Source organism: Brachycentrus maculatus, unplaced genomic scaffold (genome assembly GCF_059751285.1).
Source record: "Brachycentrus maculatus isolate JH-2025_06_01 unplaced genomic scaffold, ASM5975128v1 h1tg000201l, whole genome shotgun sequence".
Classification (NCBI taxonomy): Eukaryota; Metazoa; Arthropoda; class Insecta; order Trichoptera; family Brachycentridae; genus Brachycentrus; species Brachycentrus maculatus.
The window spans coordinates 221333-246576 of record NW_028280952.1 but is presented as its reverse complement, the minus strand read 5'-3'; the positions used below and the strand labels follow the sequence as shown (position 1 = coordinate 246576).

Here is a 25244-nt window from a genome sequence, read left to right as displayed (position 1 = left end):
ACTAATGCAGTTTCCTATGCACCATTTGATACGGATAAAAAGACAAATTTGATCGCAGAAATAAAAAGGTGAGAGAAAAGTAATAAATAAATCGATATATAATTCCACAGAGGACCAGGTATCGGGTACCAGGTTAGCAGAAGAAGAAGAGCCGACTGGTATTATCGGTACCGTTATGTTTAGGAATGCTGAGGCCTACTCCGTAATTCGATTGACCTTTGAAGGAGACATTACGCAATTATTACTGTGACGAACTCAAGTCGAGAAAGGCGACATTCCCACTTTACATTCGAGAAAAAACACCGTTCATTTTTTTGTTCATTAAAAGCATTGTTAACTTTGTGGTAAGGTAATATAACACTATTTTTATCATTTATCGTTCACATTGTGTAAAACTACTTTATAACTGGGATCACACAAAAGAACGATGAATGAAGAAGAGGGTTACCGTTCTAATCATTCATTTTAATCATTTTTATTTTGAAAATTCATCATAAAGTTTGTCGAAGAGGGACGATTCTTTTGTTTGTAATTGTTATTGTTCAATTAAAATAATATATTATTCTTGTTGAATAGTGGTTAGCGTTTTTGGCTACGATTTGCTACCCGATTTTACATACTTTTTTAGCGTAGGTATTGTGTGTGTTATTTTAAGAGTTGAATAAAAAAATCATTTAATGTTTATCAGAAATTTAAAGAAAGTACCCTTGAAAATAACAAAAAACGGTCAAAGTGTCGTTCCTTAAACGAACCAAAGCAAAGATAAAGATCGGAAATTATGCAGTTTTTCCAAATATCTGCTTATTGTCATTAGAAATGTCGTTAAACACACCGCAATGGGTAGCGATGATATTAATTTTAAGTATACGGGGGGTACCGAGCGGTAGTAATAAGGAAATAATGCTTTCAAAGGAATGAGGGTACGGAGGAGGGAGATCTGATTATTCTCTTTTTTAACATAATTTTTTAACAGAAATACAGAATAATTTCATTGGTACATTTCCACTTGTTTATCCGACCAATCAGCGCTTTTCCTGGTACTGGTGATAACTAAAGATGGACGAAATGGTCAAATGTACACATCAAAGAGTACGAAGGATTTTCAAAAAATATCGATACTATTGCAATAGAAAAAAGAAAAAGACCATAGTACTATTGTTTGTCATTTAAAAAAAATAATAATAAAAAATCTTATTTATCAACTCGAAACACATTGTTGCAGCGTTCATTCTTTCGAAAGGTTTTCTTTTACCGTGCGTTCAAGTTTTTCCATTGAATTTCAAATTCCTATGTACAACGTTGTACTGAAATTATTCGGGAGCATCGTGACTATTTATCATCCATAAACCTCTTTATTACGAAAATCAGATTACCGTATGTCCAATTTTATTGAAAAATATTTATAATTTTAGTAAATTAACAGATTTTAACAAATTTTGTCAATAAATTATTTATAAATCAATTCTGACGAATATGCGCAAAACGATTTTTGAATGATGTTCAAATTGTGAAATATGGTAAGGACAGAATGCAAGACTGAGATAAGCATTATCGATAAAATTAAGAAAGGTGTGTTGAGTGGATTGGACATGTAGAACGAATAAACGAGGAATGAACCGTAAAACAAAACTTTAAAATATTACTTATATTTGTAAGGAATGAAATATCTATCACAATATTAAAATACAATTCTTTGTAATGTCGGCTGTAAGGTGTATTCGATAGGTTCGAATATTTGTATTACGCACGAACTAAAAATAATTTTTCAAATATTGTTTATGAATTCAGTACTAATATACTGAGGCATTCCCGCATTTTCTAGGCCTAGTCGCGTTGTACAGGAGAAAAACCGTTTGAAAACATCTCACTGAAGCGCTCACATCTGGTTTAATTGTTGATTTAAAATGCTTAATTTTCCGGATCCCGTATCGCGATATTTTGTTCTCACAAAACGGTACATATCCAGTTAGATTACTGCTAATAATTACGCATTTTCTCGCAACAATACTAATCAGCGAAATATTTCGCTTCATTTCATAAGAAATTCATAAGAATGTTTGTTCTTTCGGTGTGTGTAGTAAACAGAGGTAATAGTAATCGCCAATGAGCCGAGAAAATGCCCTGCAAAGAGTAAATTGGACGTAGCCAATCATTTTACGAATCAATCAACAATGGCTCGAATGGATTCCTCGTTTTCCAAATAACAAACGTGAACTCGTTCATTCATGTTATGCACTAAACTCGCAACAATAAAAGGAAAAAGGTAAGTGAAGAAAATCAACGCGAAAGTTAAACTTCGCGAGGAGCAAAGAAGAGGAACCACTATCCCGGATGTGCCCGCGCAGCGGTGACGGGAAGATAACGGCTTTCGTGACAAGGTGTCGGGCTGTTAGAGATGCGGCCGGGAGAAATGTGGAGACTTTCTCTAGGTGCCTCCGTTTGTGAAATATGCACCTCTTCGAGACGTCCACAATACCGTTCAGTAGGTGAATCAAAGATGCCCGCAGTCGACAGAAGGCCGCCGGAGTCCACGTGTGGTTGCCGGAGCTCGCCCGTACTAACGCGGATACAGTTATATTCGGTACCCGCACCGGTCGACTTTACATACTCGTACACATTACGCGTTACGGGACATTGGCTATACTACAACAGCGGAGGCAATACCAAAATCGGGTTTCGCTCACTTACCGTGCCAGATACCTTCGTACCTTTAGTCCTTTATATTCCGCTCTATATCTCGTGAAATCGGTTCTATCGGATTGTGTTCCCTGCGATGTATCGCCTCTCTCGACAGTGGGTCGACTGAGGACCCAGACCCTGGGGACGGATCCTCGCGCTGCGGACTGGTGAGCAGTGCGTCTGCAGGACCTCGCAATAGTGAACCGAGTGAACAATGATACCCTGGAAAGTGCTCCTGGTCCTCGCGGTGGTGCCCTGGACCATCAGGGCGCAGGATGACTCTTTCGCCGGCAGCTTTCTTTCAGGTTATTATAAATAACATATACAATAAATGAAAACACCGTATTTTTTCAGCCTAACAAGTGCCAAAATAAAATAAATATCAGAGTGAAAAAAAATATATTTCAATTTTATTTTGACCATACGGAAATCGATCCTTGGACTACATGCTCTAGAGTCGAACTCGATAATAACTACACTACAGAATCGGATAAAATAAAAATAAAATGATACAGTTAACATGAAATAAATAAAGAGTGTTGTATTTTATTTAATTATACTCGTATATGTTTTAAACGCCAATTTAGTGGTTTTATATTTATATTGTTGAAGTTTATAAAAATCACTTTATTATAACTCTGAACTGGTCCCTGAAGCGCAGGAGTGATCACCTTGCCCTCGCGTAAGTGTAAGTAACGATCAAGATAGCACTGCTTCAATATAATGCAGTGCCCTAGGCACCATTGGGTGCTAGTGAGAGTTAGAAGACATATATGTAGAATTAAATAATTTGTCAAATTTTCAACAAATTGAATACATACATAACTAACAATGTTTATTTAAACGGCCATTTTTGTACCAAGTAACTGTTATTCAAATAAATTACCATATAGTACCTACTTGTGATTCAATGAATAACTCAGATTTTTTTCTTAAAAGATATGCAGCGGAATTCGTATACAACTCTAACACTGAAATAATTCGATGTAAGCTCAAAGGAACGAATGCACACTAAACCTGTTTTATCTTCAATCAAATTACTGTTCGTCTTCTATCATACAGTGAAAATAATATTATGTAGGGTAGGATTGGGCTATTCTTTTTATTTTTGCATTGAGCCAAGTCAGTAATTATATCATCTTCTTTTAACTAAAATGAATATTTTAATACTTTTAACAAACCTTACTGTAATCGAGTTTATATTCGCATTTCGACTGCTTCCTGTCAACTTTCTTCCTTCTTTTCCAAACTCCATGCTTCACTTCCATATATTAGGGTACCATTATTAGTATAAATTTTTTTCATGGATTGTCTCTGATTTATTAGTCGATTCGTCACTTAATGCATAAAACGTAAAAAATCTTTTAGCCCTAATAATGGATTTTTCTCATGATGTGTTATTATTAGCTAATAAATTAAAATTAAAAATCACAATACTATCGGTACGATTCTTATTGAAGTCTGTAGATAAATAAGGGAGATATGAAGGTTCAAACTTTAGATATTTGAATAAAACGAAAAACGGACACCGCTATACGTCATCAAATTTTACGTCATCGGGTGTGTTATGAGGCGTATCCCTTTATGTATCTGTTTTAAAGAGCTGTAATAGTAGTAGTGTGGATTCGTTTCTGTGACGTCATTCGTTGCCAACTTACGAAAACAACGTTTTTGCGATGGCGAATTTTTCAAAAGAAAATTATGAATGAAAATTTTGATTATATCGGCTATTATAAACACAAAACGAGTCTTATACAATCCTTTATAGGTTGAGTATGTTAAATTAGATTTCCTCCCGTCTGCAAATGATCCATCGTGCTATTTATTCACTTCTATTTATAATTCCTTTTATTGATTTCGCATTTACTTCGTGGAATAACACGATTAATTAATTATAAAAATGTAAACACTACTAGTTTCGTGAACTACAGATGTTCTTGTCAGCAGGTGATTTTTTGGTTGGTGATGAGTTTGTATTTTCACCTGTTGATGAGAACATTTGTAGTTCTGGAAACAATTCGTGTTTATGTTAACAAAACTGTTAACATTAGTTTTTTTTGTATTTAAACCCTTTTTATTATAAAAATATAGTTTTATTCACTCGACACATCCAACATTGATTGTCACCGCACAACACATCACTGCTAATGCCAAAAGGCCACAACGCAAAAAATTAAACTCTTTCTAAAAAGACTTCCATATGATTCTAGCGTCAGAAATGGGTATTTCTAACGCTAGAATCATGGATGTCTTTCCAATATGAAAATGTTTAAAATGTTTAAAATGTTGAAAATGTTGAAAACAATTTAGATTTTAATTTTTGAAATAAAGTTTTAATTTTTTTTGCGAGTTTTAATATATAATGAAAGCTCCACAACTTTTGTTATCATGTAGACTAAATATACAACATCGTTATAGTAAAAATCAGTCGTTACAATTAAAGAATGCTTCTTAAGTAAAGAATATTCCAAGAATTCTTCTTCTTCTTCTGTGCGTGTCATGTCAGGTCCTCCTATTCCTATCTCTGGAGTGTCCTTGTGTTAGGCAGCGTTAAACAGTGATATATTACTACACTTTTCAAGAATACAATTTCCTAGATACCTGATTTCTACCCACTATCCGACGCTGCTTAGAGGGCTCCTGAAGGGTTCGAAGCCATCGAATGATAAGAAAAAGAAGAAGCTGACGCGACGCTTGACATTTCACACTCGCACTAGCCGACGGAGAGTGAATCAGTTTCACATTTAGCAAATGCCCGAGATGAAAGTAATCGCGAATAATTACTACGCACTCCAGTACTAGTATGGCCGCAACATCACTTCTCACATCTCGCCCATACTAACTTTCATTCCAACTATTCCACGATAAAACCCTGGCTGTATTTGTTTTCTATCTCTGTTTATGATATAAGATACCGTTGAGTAATGTTAGTACATATTACACTGTCCGCCCCCGCGCCGTCGTGGTTAGCGGATCGCAATGTGGCTCTACTCTAGGACATACTAACTAACTAACTGACCATCACGCCAGTTAGTTACTTAGTTAGTCCAGGGGTAGGCAGAGAGGTTAGATCTCCACACCGCTCTTTCCAAAAGTTCTCGTCTCTTACACTCATACATACCCACCGACCCCTTTCAAGTATTTGGCATACCTGATCATGCCAGTTTTCCTCGGTCTTCCTCCGCTCCTTTTTTCAACGATGTACATTTGTATAACGATGTATATTTTGTTAACATTCTTTCCTTACTCATTCGTTCCACATGTCCAAACCATCTTAACGCACGTTTCTAATTTGCTCTAGGATAGATTACATATTTACATACAACAGGACCTATAATCCGTACGCCGAAAATTTACCCTCTGTTTGGACTAGTGGACCGTTCGGATTACAGTGGAGAGAATCTGTACGGATTTTTTTATCAAATAAAACAAACATGTATTGTGAAATTTTAAATGTATTTATTCAACTTTTTAAAATAAATGAAATATTTTAGTTAGTCGAGATTTATTTGATGACAAGTAAAAAGCTTTGTTTCACAAATACGTAAAAGCATTTTCTGTGACACGGGAATATCCACTTTGTCAGCCCATTTTAGGCATGTTTTTAATGTGGGCTTTCGGATTACAGAGATGTTTGCATTATCCTCTAAACTAGTACCTGAAACGTGAGATTAATCACCTTACAATTTAGATCAAGATACCACTACATATTTGATGCAGTGCCTTATGAACCATCGGATAACCGGTCTTTTTCTTATTATTCAAATCAAACACATATTTTTTGTATTATATTTTTTAGTTTGTATGTAGGTAACCTACCTACAGAGGGCTGGAAATTATTGCATTATTTACTCAATTGTAAATTCCGACTACCCATTGCTATTTTCCAGGAATTTATTTCCAGGTATGCACCATTATGTTGGCGGTTGTAGTATAAATAGAGTTTTTTTATTATAATTATAATAGTAAAAAGCTATCTAAGATTTGAATAAAATACCGATATCTGCTTTTATTTTATTTTATCTATCATTCAATTTGAAACATCAAATTTCTTGGGTGACTGGTAAACCGACAGCTTGGCCCGAAGGGCATACTTTTATTAACCTGGACAGACAATTTCACAGATGTGCACAATATCCGTGTCCATGAAAATCATTTACAACAACATTGTAAGTTTTTCCAAAATATTAGTAGTATGAAATTTTGAAAATATGATTATTATTATAATAATTGGGTGGCCAGTGTCGTTATCCTTCTTAGTCTTATCTATTATTCCTTCTCCATACCATATGGCACTTATGACTTTCATCCTGAACTCCTCACTTTCGTCCTCTGTATATCATCAAACATGATCACCTTATTACCGCTTCGATTTGCATCATCTGTGTGCTCAAAGGCGTCAAAGTAGAGGAAATTCCTTGCCTTGTCAATAAAAAATAAATGTTTTTAATTTAAGTTTTGCTTAGTAAATACCACTATTTCTTAAAATCTATTGTGACACTTGTCCGATGCATTCCCCATCATTTTCAAACTCCGTATGTGAAGGTAATTCTAAACTTTAGAGTTGGGTCCTTGGGACGTTGAAGGTTGAAGAGGGGGTAGGAGGATTTTAAGACATAATTTTAAGACATTTACTACGTAAAATTTAATTTAAAAATGGAAACATTTTACCACAAAGTGACTGCCGAATCAATTAATGAAAACAATCAAATGGGTTCCTACAAAAAACGTACATCTTGATTATTCTTAATTTTACGAGCATTTGTTTTGTTTGACAATACCGAAATAGGTATATTTAAGTTCATTTTCTTGTTTTATCATTTAGATCAGCACTTCCTCGTGCTTTATAACAGTTTAATGCGATAACAAGAGCTAGATGGACCCATTGTCTGAAGATTACCATCAGATTATATTATTGCGAGTAAAGAACAGGCGTCATGATTGTGTTTTGTGTTGCAAGTTGCATTATGGGCGTTAGTTTATGTAATGTGTAGTGTAGTGATTCGTAACAATTGGTCGCCGAACCATTGAGAGGTAGTGAATGAATTTTAGAGTCCATGAATATACAGTAAACGACATATACTTTCTACTTCGTACTTATTTCATATATATGATATCTAGTACTTTTTTTTAAAATCTGCAACACATTTTGTATGTATTATTATTCTTTAAATATCGACTGTGAAGGGAAAAAGGACCCTCATCTATCAAAAATTTCAGGGGAAACAAAAAACGTTCAAAATACAATTTTACTAATCTATAAAACAAACGAATAAAAAACTGGATCTGGTTAAGTATGGAAAGAAGTTATCATGTTAATTTTTTTTAAAGAGCACTAAAATTGAAAGTTATTTAATGAAAACTGGAAAATAATAATTTTAATATAAGGAAGTAAGGTCCTTTTTCTAAACAAAATCGATATGATCTCCGAAAACTGTATATTTTATTTCATAATCTATCATTTCTTTCTCTTATAAAATATAATTATTGAAATCTAGCATTTCGTTTTCAAATCTGTAAAAAAACAGTATTTCAGGATAATTGCCTCGATTTGTATTTTCAATGGTGAAAAGAAAGTTTATAATATGATAAAACTGACAGAGGGGTACAAGAAAAAAGGTTGAGAATCCCAGTTGAAGAAGAATAATATGACACATTTATGTGCGGAAATTCAGTATTGAGGTCGTTGCACATTCTTGTCGTATTCTTCCCAAAGATTTACAACTAATGTATGTTTTTACATACTCTTACATTTAGGAAGAGTCACACGGCGTGACATGTGTCAGTTCGAGTACCCATGTACATTCCACCAGAAGCAGATTCCTGCTTTCCATTAGTTGGCTTTGCAAGGAAAAGGTTCCGGCTCAAATGAATTACAAATGACTAATAGTTGGTTCCCGCTATAAAAAATTGTTATTGAAACCATTTGTTTTTTAAAATTATTTTATTTTAAAAGTCTAATTAGTTGTTGCCATAAAATATATTCCCTCTTTAAGTAAGTACTCGAATCGTGATACTGAGCAATGTAAGATCATAAGTATATTCTAGCATTATTCATAGAGAAATATTTGACCATCAGTCCACTAGTATTATGGTTTGAAAGAATACGAGAATGGTCTCATATAAAAAAACATCATTTTCGAATTTTAGGTAATTGAATCATTCATTTATTTTTATTATATCTCATACACACATCAAATAAAGAAAGCATTTAATTATTTTCTCGTATTTTCTTTTTATCAAACGATTGTATTGGAGAACTTTGTCAGGCTTTGAGTTTTGATCTCTGTAAGGTATTAAAATTGTCTTCAAATTTAAAATTTCCCTTAAAGAAAGTTGTCTCATATCAACTGACTTGTCATATCCTGACAGCAACGCGTCAAGGTACGCACTTTCTAAATGAAATTTTAATTTTGCGATATGGGTTAAAGGTTATGTAGCAAATTCCTGTGGCAAAGCAAATGTGTTTACTTCGCACGTGCAGACTAAACAATGTGTTTCTATTTTGTAAAACGTGATTGTGGGGATATAAACCGTAAAAGGTGAAAATTCATCTACGAAAAGTCGTCACAAAGTCTTTTAACAAAAATGTTTTGGGTTTACGTCAATTTATTTATGATTAAAAAACAATGATATCTTTTTTCCCAAACCCTTATCCGCAACCGATTGGTGCATAGGGTACTGCATCATATAAACCTAATGTTATCTTGATCTTCAACACATGAAGGAAAGGTGATCAGCCCTCCGCTTCAGGTACCAGTCCAGGGTAATATTGAATAAATATTAGACTGAAAAATCCCATATGTATATTTATTTGAGCCCCCCTCCCCCTGAGAATCGAGCCGGGACTTCCAATACGGTAGACGAGCGTGTTGACCATATTACACTGCGGAGACGGGCAGTCTTCCCAATTTTCTTTAGTTACTAAACTAATACTAAACTTAGTTACTAAACAAAAGTATTTAGTGAAATCTCGTTTTCACTTCGGAAAAATTATTTTTTAATAAATTTTTGTTTAATATCTATATAATATATCTAAGATATCTTAATAAAATATTTTTTACTTATTTATTTTTTTACAAAAATGTTGAAAATATTAGTATATAACTACTACTACTTTGTAGTGATTGTCCTGACGAAGAGATGGGTAAGTCTCGAAACCGGTAGACATAAAAATCTCGGTGTGTGGTTATATACTAATATTATTAACATTTTTGTAAAAAAAAAAGTAAGTAAAAATGACTAACCACAAAGTAAATGCTTTAAATATTAATAATAAATATTTTTTTTGTTAATTTATAAGAGCACATTTGGCGCGGAAGCTTTTCGCTCTAGGGTCGTTGTGGGCGAGGTCAGGTCCCTGCGGACGAGCTGGTGGCTGTGACCCACATAGTTGCGCAAGACTGCTCTCCGGGTCAGTAGCCGCACGGCGCACGAGACACTCGCTCATTCATATTCACGTTGCCGTGCGCTGCGCCGCGCCGCGTTACATCGCCGGTATTTACGAGTACAACTATCGTATTATATTATAGATTCACACCTTTAACGGGTCCTCATACGCGTCACACATAACATATTCCCTCACTCTGAGATCCTTCACTACGACATCTGCATCTCACCAATTAAATTCCGCTTTAAATATCTATATTCTGCAGAAATAGTTACTGATTCACAAATTGGATTAATTTTAATGATTTAGTTTCTCCACAGTAGGCCCAAATAAGATTTTTTTAATGCGAGATTTGTTTCTAAATATTTATGGTATTACTTGATAAATATACGTATATAGTCCGACATCGCAGTGTAGTGGTCAGCGCATTTGTCTACCGTACTGGAGGACCCGGGCTCGATTCCCAGAGCGGGAGGGGGTGAAATTAATATAATGATTTTTCACTCTAATATTTATTCAATATTACCCTGGACTGGTACTTGATCAGGTGGCTGATCACCTTTCCTTCGTGTGATAATGATCAAGATAACACCGTCGGGTACTGATGAGGGTTAGAAGAAAGAGATATAAAATGACAATGACCGTGAAACTAGAGCGCGGGGCTTTTCTTATGGGAGTTGCATTTATTACATTAACACGTCTTTCCACTCCCGATTTTTTTAAACGTATAATGGATTTTTTAAAAAATAGAATAATGTATACAGAAAAAAATTAACTCCTTACCTTTTAATAACTCTTTTCTTTTCAAAACAATATAATTTCGAAGAAAAACTTATTTTTTCAATGCAGTGTATTAAGAAAAAATAAATAACGTTAAATTTTACCTGGATTTAGAGAATATTAAGTTGCGACTTAGCGAATGCTAGACCTTAACGTGACTTTGAACCATGAATTTATCTACGAATACACTCAAACATACATACATACTTGTATTATGTTTTAATTAAATTTTATTAAAAAAATAAGAATAACAAGGCAGCATTAATGCGGTATATAACATTTTTTCACCTATTCTACATTTTTTTAAAAGCGAGTGTTTTTGCCTAAAATTTTCACTCATTACATGAAATTATAGTAACTTTTAAAGTTATGTTTAACATAAGGAGTAAATTCACTCACGAGTAGGCATAGGCTATGAAACTTTAAAAAAGTTGAAGCCTGAGTAGGGTCATGATAAGCGGTGTTGCATAAGCCGTAGCTAGATTTCAGAGTCACTTGGAAATTAGGTAATTAAAAAAATCTACATTTAATTCGTCCTGATGGGACATGAGTTTACACTTAGGAGTAACTGCGCTATACGCGTCGACTCCATGTAGAAAATTGAAGTTACGTTCTCTATCACTGTATTAAGGAAAAATCAAAGCAAACACTTTTGTAGGGAAAGTGGCAAATTAAAAACCTTACACGTGTATATTAACATATAAGTTTTCAATGTACGTCAAATCCATTCTCAATAAAGAACGCTTGAGGGGTATTGAACCTCGATAAACCTACGAGCATTTGACTCATTCTTCGATATCCTGTCTGAAACAATCAATATTAAGGTCTCGAGTCAGAGGAGAAATTTTCAATTTAAGAATTGCCAATGACTCAACTCACACATTCGTTTATTCAAAGTATAGGTACATTTAGATTTTAATGCACGTTGTTACCTGGTTCTCGATAATCTTGAACCTGCATTGAGTATTGTTTAAATCAGTGCCACGAATTACTCGTAAAACGTTCACATAATATTATAAATGAAATAAAAGTAAAAACATCATATTTTAATTTCAATGGGTGATAATATCACTCCTTTCAACAACTTCATATATCGAAAAACGTCAATTTTCAATTGTGCATGTTTTCGGAATGCCCAGAAAATATACTATATCCCAGCAAAAGTGGCATATTTTGAACTTAGAATCTACCCGCTACAGGGCAGAAAGTGTTTTTTTGCATTTTAAAGAAAAGGTATTGTTTAATTTTTTTTTAAATATGCTGAATATTTTTCAAATGGAGAAAAAACATTTTGGTTTTACCTAAAAAGATCTGTTGCACAGTAAAAAGTTCAATAAGTGGCTTGATATGTATTTTTAATACATTGTCAAATACATTTTTTAAAAAAATTTAAAGTAGTACATGTTAATTACCACTTATTCTAATGTTTTGTGCTTCGATGCACGTGTTTCGATGCATTTTGCATCATTTTCAAACACCGAAATGATGCGTAATGCATCGAAATAAGTGTCACAATAGATTTTATGAAATAGTGGTTAAAAGGGAAATTAAATTGAAAATGGATAAAGGTACCATATAGTGACTATCGAATCAATAAATAAAGTCATATTATGGGTCTCTCAACAGAGACGGATCTTTTATATGAACGGAACGTAGAAGTCTGGGTATTTATAGGGCTTGCTACCTGTCATTGGGTTATTTATTGATTTGGCAATTAACTTTGTAGAATAACATGATGATTTTTTAACATTGTACCAAGTGATCACTTAAGACAATGTCAGGTCGTAAGACTGTTAATTCCCAGAATTCTAAATTAGCTTCGTTTAAAAAGACCCTTCGTCTCTGTTGATTAATGTATAATAAACACAATGATATTATTTTTTGACATCTCATCAAAGATGAAGAAGAATATGGAAGTCTGGGCATTTACGGGGCTTACGACCGTCATAGGCTGGTTTAAGTGATCACTTTACACACGCGTAACATTGACCAATTCTACCCATTATTGACAACCACACTACTCAAATTCTTGGAAGTTCTATATATATGAAGCAATTTAGAAACCTTGTTCATGAATCACTAAAACTTCACTAGAGACATCTATTGGTGAGATGTAAAGAAGCTTTTTATTAAGCAGAAACTCTTATATTAATTACAATGATAGCGATTTCAAATATATTATATATTATATATGTAATATATTATATTTGAACAGTACACGAAAATTGATGTAATTGCAATTAATTGAACAAAACTATGTTGAATCAAGACAAAAAGAATAAAGATTAGTGCCGATTCTACAAATGAGGGTAACATCTACATATTTAATATGTAAAATTATTGCAAATAAAGAAAAGTATAAAATTCATTGTTCCTATTTATAACAATTTTCCTCATCTACGTACAAAGTGTTTTTTAATAGGTACCTATATTTTTTATAAATATTTTTTATAAGTATACATTATAATAATTATGTTATTAAGGTTAAATTTGTCATACACCGCTAGCAGGTTAATAGGGCAGTGTTCTTTGATATTATACAAATTATATTCATAATAATATTAAATTGAATGATATCATACTCAATACTCAAATAACTCGTGTAAGTTTTGCTTCTTTTTCTCTTCACACAACTCGGTAGGAACTCGGGATAATTGCGAGCTGGTTCTCTGCAGTGTATCTTCCACGGTGCACTCTTTTTCAACCAATGCACACGACATGAAATGGCGATGGATGTCTTCATAAAATAAAAGAAGACGCGTATTGTCGTCATATATCATTGAAAATTTAGGTTCGAGTCTTTGAGTGATATGTCTGGTCCGAGTTTGATACTGCTTACTTTCGTGATGGATAAAATTAAGCAGTTTGAAATGTGGTGTTACCGTGGAATGTCCGAATATCATGGGTAGACCGAAAATCGAACGAGGCTGTCCAGCAATAGATGAAAAAAGATCGAGTATAACTCGTTTTGTTCCAAGTATCGCTAACTCCAAATTGTAATACAAGAAAATGTGGAAGGGATCAGCCACCGGGATCGCGTCACCGGGATCAGCCATCATTGAAGCCACCGTCTGAAAAAGGATAGGGCACTGAAATAGGTAGAAGTCTAGAATGTAGCTTCGCAGATAATCTGCTATACATCTGCTTCTAAAGAAGAAGAGGAGTCGAAAGTCCAACGATCAGGGCTATGAGGCAGTCACAGGCCGGTATTGGGTATGTCATCCGTTCGGTTTGACCGAGTGATCGACCCGTGACAACGCGCAACATGCAAGCGTCGCGCATGTGCAATGAATGTTCGCATCGTGGCTCGAATATTGTTCGGCGGCGGCTACTTTCTCCGCTCTAATAGGAGCCTCTAAAGTGAAAACTAATTCGCCGATACTGGAGCGACGAGAATCGCAAATGCAAACTTATAATTAATTATTTAATTGAAAAAAAATGAAAGTCCATTGACACATTTCGTACATTTTTTTAAAGATTGTAATGATAAGTCAATAATAAGTTTATTGGATCAAATTATACGGTGCTGCTCTGTCCGGACAGCAGACCGGAAACGAAGAATTAGACTTTGGCGAGATGAAAGTCGAGGCGAATCCGGTCGACATTTTGGCCAATATTTGCGGGAGTGCGTTTCGACTGTAAGTATAGTGTACCTCGAGTTGGGAAAAAAATGGTCGAACATAAAATAGATCTAATGAGTGGTTATCAGCGACCAAGTAACGGCATCGGCAGGGAAAATTGGCAAAGGGGGGAGATGGAACATCCCGTAAGCACGATCACTCTTTTCTGTCAAGATTGTGCGACTAAGAAAATTCAATCATTATAAGTTAATTATTAGCCTTTGTGTATCATATTCTGGACTATGCGTACCCTCTTGTTGGGATTACTACACTTGGCTATCTGTGTGCGTGCTGGCGTAGGTACCTACCCGACCACATCCAGTATTAAGCCTGAAAATGTCATCAGTTTAAACTTACTTATTTGCCTCCAGATACCTTTATCTTTCGCATTGGCAATACCGCGAGTCAAAATTTTCTCATCGTTGTGATTTGAATAAATTTCAACTTAAAAATTGTCTCGCTGTTATGCGTGATTAAAATGAAAACAAATTGTATGATGACGAAGAATTATAATCTTCTAATTTGAAGCCAGCGCAGGGTGAAACCACCCTCATGCGCGAGGATCTCGAACTCTACCAGTTATTAAATACGGATGAATATTTTGTTTAAGGCCGCAATTTTGCATTTTGTTTAAAACTGCAACTTAATTATATATTTTTTAAACCAAGGTAACATTTAACGCAACTGATATTTTTTTTCTTAAACCACCGTTTTTGTATTGAAAAATAAGGTTTTCTTCGAAATAAATACATAGTTTTGAAAAAAAAAGATTTATTTAATGGCAAGGATTTAACAAAATTAAATATTTTATCAATATATAAGTGTTATAAAAAAAAATTAATACATATTCTAAAAAATGAGCACGGAAATACGTCTGGCCCTTTGGACGTTTGCGAGTTCAGCCTTAACGGCAATATTAAAGATGATTTTTTGTCAATTGCAGGTCTTCTGGACACTCTGGACTCCACGCTGGACGCAAAGGACTGCCCGGGGATGTGCGTGCACGCGCTGGCCACCCTCATCTGCTACGACGTCCTGGAGGACGTGCAGTGCCCCAACCCCAACATGAAGTGCTGCGTGGACTCCGCCCAAGGTAAGCAGCCACCCTGGACTGTTCCATCTTTTACTATGCAACGCAGTTTTTATTTTTTATTAATTTTATTTATTTATTTCAAAACATATCACATAAGTCATATATTTACCATCAAAATTACATATACTTAGGAGTAAAGAAAGAAAGAACACTTTCCATTCCTAGCCATAACACATCGTTCTCCAGTAATTCCTTCTCTGTCCAAGCGGCCAGACTATGGAATGAATTACCTCTCCGCGTAAACAAATGCACCTTCTCTAATAACTTAAGAAACTTAACTTAAGAAAATGTGTGAGACATTAAATAATACCTTTTATTCAAAATGCAAAAAAACCACTTTCTACCCTGTAGCGGGTAAATATTAAGTTAAAAATATGCCTCTTTTGCTAGGATATAGTACATTTTCTGGGCATTTATAAAGGTATTTATTACCTATCATTATAATCCTAAGTGGCCATCAAACCTCCCAGAAAAAATGTAACTACATATCGCTCACTCCTTTCAACAACGTCATATATCCAAAAACAGAATTTTCAGTTGTGCATGTTTTCGGAATGCCCAGAAAATGTACTGTATCCCAGCAAAAGTGGCATATTTTAAACTTAATGTTTACCCGCTACAGGGCAAAAAGTGTTGTTTTTGTATTTTGAAGAAAAGGTATTGTTTAATTTTTTTTAAGTATACTAAATATTTTTCAATTGGAGAAAAAACATTCAGGTTTAACCTAAAAAGATCTGCACAGTAAAAAGTTCAATAGTGGCTTGATATTTATTTTTAATTCATTGTATTATATTTTTAAACTTCAAAAACGATCTCCTGAAAAATCAAGTTTTTTGATATATTATGTGAGTGAGCGAAATTTTAAATAAAATAAAAATAAAAAGTAATATTCCCGATGAGTAATTTCCATTTCTCATTTTGGGACATAGGATTAAGGTTAACAAGACTGAAACACACATCTTTCCACGAAGTATTTTTTCAGTTCATCTATTTTGGATCCCTGACTGGGTTCTATTTTTTGTCAGGCGCCTGGTTAAATTGGGTATAGGCAATATATTGTAGGATTTTACTCCAAAGCTCCACGTGTATTTTGTTGTCCTCGTGTATTATAATGATGAATTTCTCTGTTAAAAATTGGTTTGGTGTAGCTGTGAGTCATTTTAAACATTATTTGAAGCATTGTATTTGTAGAGGTCCTCACCAAAAAGTTATATTTGCAATATTGCACAAAACATCCTTTAAATGCAAATCTGTACTGTTTACTGTATTCTATCGAAATCCTAATCAAAGTTGCGACAAAACGTGACCAATCCTATGTTAAACCAATACGAAATCATTAAATCGCACCAAAATGTAACAATTTTACAAGCTAGAATTCATGAGTACTTAGAATTATTTATAATGGACACGTAACGTTTTGGGGAGGACCGCCACATTTGTAATGTTGGTCGAATGCCAAAAGGTATTATGATAGTTCTCAAATGTATTTTATTAGATTTAAGTTTTGTACTGAAATTTCTTGGTGGAACTGCATTGCATATAATAAAATAACAACAATGTAATTTTATTTGACCAGCAACCGGGTTTTATCGTAACCGACATCGGCCCTGTCAGATGATGTCGGTTATGACGACACCCGGTTGCTGTTCAAATAAAATTCATGTGGAGAAAATTGCATAGTTATTATTTTGTTATATAAATGTCTTTTGTTGGAGTGATCTGAGTTATTGTCTCGCAGGGAACGAGACGACGACCCGGAGGCCCCCCGCCCCGAAGAGCACCGAGCCCCCGAGCACCACGAGCACCACGGAAGAGCCCCCGGCCAGCAAGCCCCCGCAGGACAAGCCCCACCTCAGCAAACAGAACAACAAGAAAGACAGTGGTAATACATAGGTTAGCATAGGCCGACTGGCACGTGCCAACTCGACTGGCCTGGCCGGGACGCGCCTAACTTTATTTTACATGTTGACATCTCAACATAGATGAGGAAGAATATAGAAGTCTTGGTATTTGCAAGGGGTATGACCTGTCAAAGGCTGATTAAGTGATCATAAAGTGTCATAGATAGGTCATAAGCCCTGTAAATACTTAGACTTTCATATTCTTCTTCATCTATCTTGAGATTTCAATATATAAAAATAACTCCTAAGTGGAGAAAATCCAGATTTTGACACAAGTGTTTGTACGCACTCAAAATGTTGTATCTTTATTTTATTTATTTATTCATAACTGAAAAAAAAACTTTAAATTTTTGTTTATCAAAGACCAAGAAGAAGAAGAATTATCCATTAAAACAAGGGAATTTCATAAAAATCATAAAACAATGGAAAAGGTAGTAATTATTTATCGTTTGTTTATTGTGTCTGTGTTATTGCGTCTGTGTTATCGAGTGTTATTGTGTCTGTGTTATATAATAATTTGCAAAGGTCTCGAAATTATTAATTAGCTGCGCATTGACAGAGCACTCTGGCACAATGTGTAGTTTCGATTAAGCCTTAACGGTCGGTTAAACGAAGATACAACGGTGGCACAATGGAGGAAACGAAGGTCTGTTTCAGCCGACTCATCATTCGGAATGACGGTTTATAGAACATGTAAAATATGGAGTGTTTTTTTAAAAGTATACAAATTCAAATTTCCCGCGATAAATTGATAGTGGTACCCGCCGGGCGGCATGTTGCGCTATATTGTTGAAACCACAGCTCTGGCACATCAATGCCATTCAACTGAGGTGCGAAGAAGTCAGTAATCATGATTCTGTAGCGCTCTCCATTGGGCGTAACATTCTGGCCGGCAACGTTTTAAAAAAAAAATGGGCCGATGATTCCACCTGCCCATAAAGCACACCAAACAGTGACTTTTAATGGATGTAAGGGTGTCTCGACAAAGGCTTCTGGGTTTTCTCCACTCTAAATTCATCAATTGTGGTTATTGACATAGCCATTTAACCAAAAATGTGCCTCATAAGTGACCAAAATTTTGAGTTGAAAAAGAGGATCAAGCTGAATGTTGTTTTCGGCCCATTCACGACGCGCATTATGGTCATTCGTCTATTCATGGTGAAAAGGCAAAACGTGCTGACTACAAACAAACTGTCAACTGTCAAATTGACAGTCTGTAGAAACAATGTTGTCAGTTTAAAAACCTTCTTTTCCTTCTTATTCCTCATTACTGAGACCCCTGTGGAAGCAATGACTCTTCTCCTGTTATCCCTGACTACGGTGCACATAGCGCTCCAACCACCGAGGTGCCTGCTGCTGCCTTAACTTGATCGGTCGTGTGGGGATCTTCCTCCCCCTCTCTTCCCTTCCCCAAGCTACCGATCACAACCAGTCGTTCCAGGCTATCCGAAACCAAACCTTTAAATAAACACCCTATATTAGGTGGATACTAACTAAATAGTGAAGTGTAACATTTATTAAACGATCAACCGTGGAGATGTAATTATTTTTAATCGAATTATCAATAATGACCAGTATCAGGTCAAACCAGATCAGGTAGGTAGGATTAGTGAAAATTCATTCAGTATTGGAAGCAGCAAACAGCTAGCACCATCGGCTGACCATCTGCGGTTTCTCCACGCGATGTATGTACCACACATGGTACATGGTAGGTAGGTACGTTCTACAGAAATAATTACTGATTCGCAAATTAGATTCATTATAATGATATAGTCTCCACATCAGGTCCAGATTAGATTTTTTTAAATGTGAGAATCTTTTTTAACTATTTATTACTTGATAAATAGGCCATAAATAGTCCGTCTCAGCAGTGTGTAGTGGTCAGCGCATTTGGCTACAGTGGAGGTTCCGTGTTCGATTCCTATGGAGAGCTAAATGAATATAAGTGATTTTTCAATCTAATACCATCCTGGACTGAAGTGTAGAACTGATCACCTTTTATGTATTTAACGATCAAGATAACACTGTTTCTATTTTATGCAGTGCCCTTTGCTCCTTTTAGTGCAGACAGGGGTTAGAAGAAGAGACAAAATAGACTTTTTAGCGGTATTCAATATTTCTTTTAAAAAGCTCAAATTTGTAACGAACAGTTCATACAAAACTACTAACCAGATCCCAACTCAGTATTCTACCCTCATCCATTTAATATCAGCATAAATTGCGTCATGATTAGAGAAATTTCCATCGATAATAAATATAAATTTTATTTATTCCATAATTTCATCACTTAATGCTTTCGTTCGTGCGAGAAACGTCACATTGGCAGTTTTTACATACATAACTTACGTACATAACCCTTAATGCATAGGGCACTGCATCATATTGTCATCACAGTGTCATCTTGATAGTTACTTATATGAAGGCAAGGTGAGTGCTACCAGACCAGTATAATATCAAAATAAATATTAGAGTGAAATATCGCATATATTTTAGGCCCCCCTGGGAATCGAACCCGGGGCGTCCAGCAAAGTTGGTTGCTAAACGCACTAATCATTATTTAATTCAATCCAGGTATTGAAGTAAAACTTTTGCGAAGAAGAGATAAATGAATACGAACACGCGAATAAGCTTCTTTCTCGAATTCCAGTTGACCGAGTCCACCCCTGAATTGCTTAATTAAAAAGTGCACATAACTCAATCGAGACGAAAGTGAACTCAATTTTTAAATAGCAATATATATTTATGTGCGCATAAGAGAGTAACTTTATTTTCTCCTTCTTAAAATATACATCGAACATCGAAGACACTATACGCAAAATCATTCAAACACGCTAAATGAAGTGCCGGACGGTAAAATTCCGTGTAGTGCACAAACGTCCTAAGGGTCTTCTTTTTCGCGAGTCTCGATATGTGTAATGATTGGTTCGCTTCCTTCATGGCCAGTCTCCGAGCGACTTTATCCTCCGCTCGTCTCTTCAACTCGGCGTACCCGCTGCAGCGCGTGTTTGGTTCATGTAGGTTAAGCTGGTCGTCCTCTGTATCCGCATTCGTAAGAAGCGGGCTCGGATGTCTCGTATTATGGCCTATCCATTGGGCTCGCTATTGTGTACGAGGGTAACTCCGGCCGCTGATGTAGTGTGTGTGTCCGGTTGCAGTGAAGAGCTGCCCGGGCGTGTGCGTGGCGGACCGCATCGCCGAGTACTGCGAGGCCTACCTGTCCCCCGCGGAGCTGTGCAAGACGGGCCTGCGCTGCTGCGTGGCGCGCGACGCGTACGGCGACTCGCCGCCCGACACGCTCGTCGTGCCCGCCAAGCACGCGCGCGCGCCCAACGCCACGAGCGCGCGCCCGACCACCGCCGTCGTGGTGAGCAACCACCCTACCACCCAACCACCTATCTCTCGCACTCCCAGTCCAGACAGTTGTCTTCAGCCGATGGAAACATATTTCAACATTTCTATTGATATCCCGAGTATATTAAAAATAGAAACACGTGTGTCCGCGCACATTATTTTTAGAATATACTCGTATATTGATTAAATACGGAATAATCGTATATTCATCATCATCAGAGTGTGGGACCGTGGAGGCGCTGTTTAGAGCTGCCCGAGACAAGGACAATTACTCTCAAGTGATAGTCGACATCAGGGAGATATGACACACAGGAGAAGATTGAAAAAATATTTTGTTTATCATATTTTTATTACTTCTAACCTTTTTTTTCAAAACCATATATTTATTACGAAGAAAAACTATGTTTTAAGAAAAAAATCAATTACGTAAATGTTACCTGGGTTTAAAAAACGTGTAGCTATTTTAAGAATACTAGGCCTTAATTGTTAACTCCAAAATGGAGCGAATCTAACAGAGAATATTTTGAGTGAAATATTTGTTTTGTTTATGTTGTAATTTTATGAAAAAAACATGAGTAAAAAAAACATGAGTGAAAAAAACACGAGTGAAAAAAACTGTAGTAGGAACATCACTATCCATTATTTTTTTGAAGTCCATCTACATTTTAAACATCACTGATTCACAAAGCATTATTACTAGTTGTAAGAGTGGTGTTACAATCACTTTTTACTGACAATTTATAATTTTCGTTAGCAAATAACGACGGCAGCTCCGCGGCCCAAGGTGCCCGCGACTCCGGCGCCGGCGCCCGCCGGCGCGCAGTGCTCCGGGGAGTGCGTGTCGGGACTGTTCGCGCTCTTCTGCGACGACATCGACTCCGACGCCGACTGTCCCGGCGACTCCAGCTGCTGCGTCACCAACACCGTCAGCGAGGGCCCGCCGCCCTCCTCCACCACGCCGAGACCCACCACGCCGGTAAACAAACCACTCACCCCTAAACTGTGTCTTTAAGTCGATGACAGACATCGGGAATGGAACTAAAACTGGTACTGGACTAGGATATAACTGGGATAGGACTGGACTGGAACAAGGATGATAAGAATTGCAAAGATTAAATGATTTTTTCTTATCTGGCAAGAGTCTACGAGACAGAATAAGGAACACCAGGATAAGAGAAATATGCGAGATCGAAGATGTCGTTAGGTGGGGAAGGCAACGAAGGAGACAATGGTATGCGTATATGAGGAGAATGGAACCATCCAGTCTCCCCTATATTGCGCTACATGGCCAACCCCATGGTAGACGACTCCCGGGCAGACCACCAAAGAGATAGATTGACGACAACAGGGAATCGACATCGCAGGAAGCTAATCCCTCTTAAAAACAGGCCACAAAGGCCTACACCACGCAGAAGAAGAATTTATTTTGTTTGTATTCCAGGCCCCCGCTCCCCGTTGCCCCGGGTTCTGCCTGCTGAGCATCATGGCCGCATTCTGCGAGCGGCCCTCGGTCCTGATCCCGCACACGGCCAACTGCAAGCGCGGCAGCGTGTGCTGCGACAACACGCGCGCCCCGCCGCCGCGCCCGCGCCCCGCGCCGCCCGCGCCGCCGCCCTCCACCACGCCCGCCGCGCCGCCGCCGCCGCCCGACGCGCGCGAGGACTGCCCCGGCTCCTGCATCGTGTCCTACCTGTCGTTCACCTGCTTCCGTGAGTAGCACCCAGAACCCCGATGCTAGCTAACCACTTAACTTCATCACCTAACAACAGACCTGAACACTGCTCGGGTTAGTCAATAAAACAATTACATAAATATATTTGGCTCGGGCAAATCAATATCACCAAGTTGGAATACGATTTGCCCGAGTAGCACTCGGACTCATCCATGCAACACAAACTCCTTGCCCGAGTCACGTGAGGGATAATCTATCAACTGGTTAATGAGTCAGATGGCGGTCCCTTTGCAGAATGAGAGGTCTGTGATTCAACCCCACTCTGTCATAACGTGATTCCTACTTTCAATAATGGGTCGCTTTTTCCCATTACGTATATCCACTTTTTGCCGAAAAAGGTCTTTTTTATTGCCCAGCACGCCTTCTTCAACTACTCTTCTCCGCCAAATTTGGGGATATCATCTGTTCATCTTGCTTGGCAACAACCAGCATTTCCACATCCAGTTCTTGATCGCATAGGTGTACAAAAAAAATATTTATGCGAATATTTGTGTTTTCTGGGATCCGCATTAAGTTTTATCCCAGTAATGTAACTGACATGTCCCTCACTCCTTTTAACAACGTCATTTATCAAAAAACTTGATTTTTCAGGAGATCGTTTTTAAAGTTTAAGAATAAAATAAAATGTATTAAATATAAATATCAAGCCACTTATTGAACTTTTTACTGTGCAACAGATCTTTTTAGGTAAAACCTGAATGTCCTCCATTTGAGAAATATTAAAAATAATCAAAATATACCTTTTCTTCAAAATACAAAAACAACACTTTCTGCCCTGTAACGGGTAAATATTAAGTTAAAAATATGCCGCTTTTGCTGGGATATAGTACATTTTCTAGGCATTCCGAAAACATGCACAACTGAAAATTGTCGATTTTTGATTTATGACGTTGTTGAAAGGAGTGAGCGATGTGTTACATAGCACAACGGAGGTATGATGTATTTAATAATTTATTTATATTCTCCTCTTTCTTTATAGGCAGTGAGGTTAATCTTCTCAGGTTCCTCCCCATCAGCGGGACTAAAGTTTAAGATGCATCACTGAGTCATTCATCATTCATTCTTTCTTGTGATGCAATAAAATGGTTTCCAGGCAACGCCGAGATGACTGACCTGTTCAAGTGTCGCAAGGCCGGCACCCAGTGCTGCGCTCCCAAGTGGAGAGTGCAGGAAGTGATGGGCCTGAAGCACAACACCGAAGGAGCTCCTCCCAGTGCCCGCAACGAGACCCAACCCACGCAGCCGACCCCGCAAGCGACCACTCACTACACGACCCAGCTCTACACCACCTCCTGTAAGGGAGATCAATTTATTTTTACAATAGAATATTTATATAGAAAATGGAACGGAGGGAGAAGAAGATCCCCACACGATGGACTGATCAAATTAAGGCAGCAGCAGGCACCTCGGTGGTTGGAGCGCTACATGCAGCACGGTCAAAAAGAGAAAAGAACTGGAGAAGAGTAAATTTTTCCACAAGGGTCACAACTCTCAGTAAGAGGAATAAGAAGAAATGAATATTTACTGTCCACGTTTTAAAATGACCAAATTAATATAGATTAAATAGTTTATTTTATATTTTCCTTAGTGTCAGTTAATTATTGTTATTACAACATATTTGTTTGTTAGAGCCAAATCACTCTTAAAGAAGTGGAGACTTTAAAAAAAATAATTATAATAATACAATATGAGCTTTGCATCCGCCTCCGTGGTGTAATGGTTAGTGTGTTTAGCTACCGTGCTGGAGGTCCCGGGTTCGATTCCCAGGGGGGAATAAATATTAGTGATTTTACACTCTAATATTTATGCGATATTACCCTGAACTGGTGCCTGAAGTGTAGGAGTGATCATTTTGCCTTCATGTAAGTAACGATTAAGATAACACTGTATCAATACAATGCAGTGCCCTATGCACCACTGGGTGCGGATAAGGGTAAGAAGAAGAAGGATGAGCTTTATTACAGTATATAAAATTTATTTTAAGCTTTAGCTTATCTTCAAAAGATTTGTAGATATTGAAGGACTCCGGTTGATTCTGCACTGTATAAGGTTGTTTCAGTATTACAGGATAGTATTTATATGTATATATTCATTTCTTGAAGTCATGGAGCAGCCGACGGCCAGTCTATCCACGACCCTCCGCTCGCCCGTATACAGCAAGTACGTGTGCGGCGTGAAGGGGACCTCGCGCTCGTCGCGCGGGGAGCAGCTGACGGCGCAGGCCCTGGCGGCAGCGCGCGCGGAGACAGAGGGGAGCGCCCGGCGCGCGCGCGTCGTGGGCGGCGAGGACGGCGAGCACGGCGAGTGGTGCTGGCAGGTGGCGCTCATCAACTCGCTCAACCAGTACTTGTGCGGCGCGGCGCTCATCGGCACGCAGTGGGTGCTCACCGCCGCGCATTGTGTCACCAAGTAAGACTTCTCATCTTCTTTAATCTTTACAACCAGCTATAATCCCGACTGGAAAAAATCGACCCATTACTTATTGAAGCATTTGAGATGTGGGTTTGGAGGAAGATGACCAAAACATCATGGGTCGTAAGGAAGTCCAACGAAAAGGTGTTGCAGGACGTAAAAGAAAGAAGAGAGCTTACAAATCATATTTTGAAGAGGAAGGCCAAGCTAATAGGGCACTCAATTAGACATAGCACCTTTCTTAGCAACATCTTCGAAGGAAGAATCTTGGGAAAACGAACAAGAG

The 25244-nt window shown here is 37.2% G+C and overlaps 1 protein-coding gene across 1 annotated transcript in view; it reads left to right on the top strand.

Annotated features, from left to right (window-relative positions):
- The first annotated feature begins 2498 nt into the window (after nucleotides 1-2498).
- mas (trypsin-like serine protease domain-containing protein masquerade) overlaps nucleotides 2499-25244 on the top strand; it is a 28705-nt gene continuing 5959 nt past the window's right edge. Inside the window, exons 1-8 of the mRNA XM_088263573.1 lie at nucleotides 2499-2984; nucleotides 15413-15562; nucleotides 17301-17444; nucleotides 20619-20827; nucleotides 21569-21790; nucleotides 22256-22523; nucleotides 23640-23840; nucleotides 24649-24955. Of these exons, the coding sequence (XP_088119699.1) occupies nucleotides 2894-2984; nucleotides 15413-15562; nucleotides 17301-17444; nucleotides 20619-20827; nucleotides 21569-21790; nucleotides 22256-22523; nucleotides 23640-23840; nucleotides 24649-24955 (1592 nt within the window). The 5' untranslated portion in view covers nucleotides 2499-2893. The remainder of the gene's footprint in view (nucleotides 2985-15412; nucleotides 15563-17300; nucleotides 17445-20618; nucleotides 20828-21568; nucleotides 21791-22255; nucleotides 22524-23639; nucleotides 23841-24648; nucleotides 24956-25244) is intronic.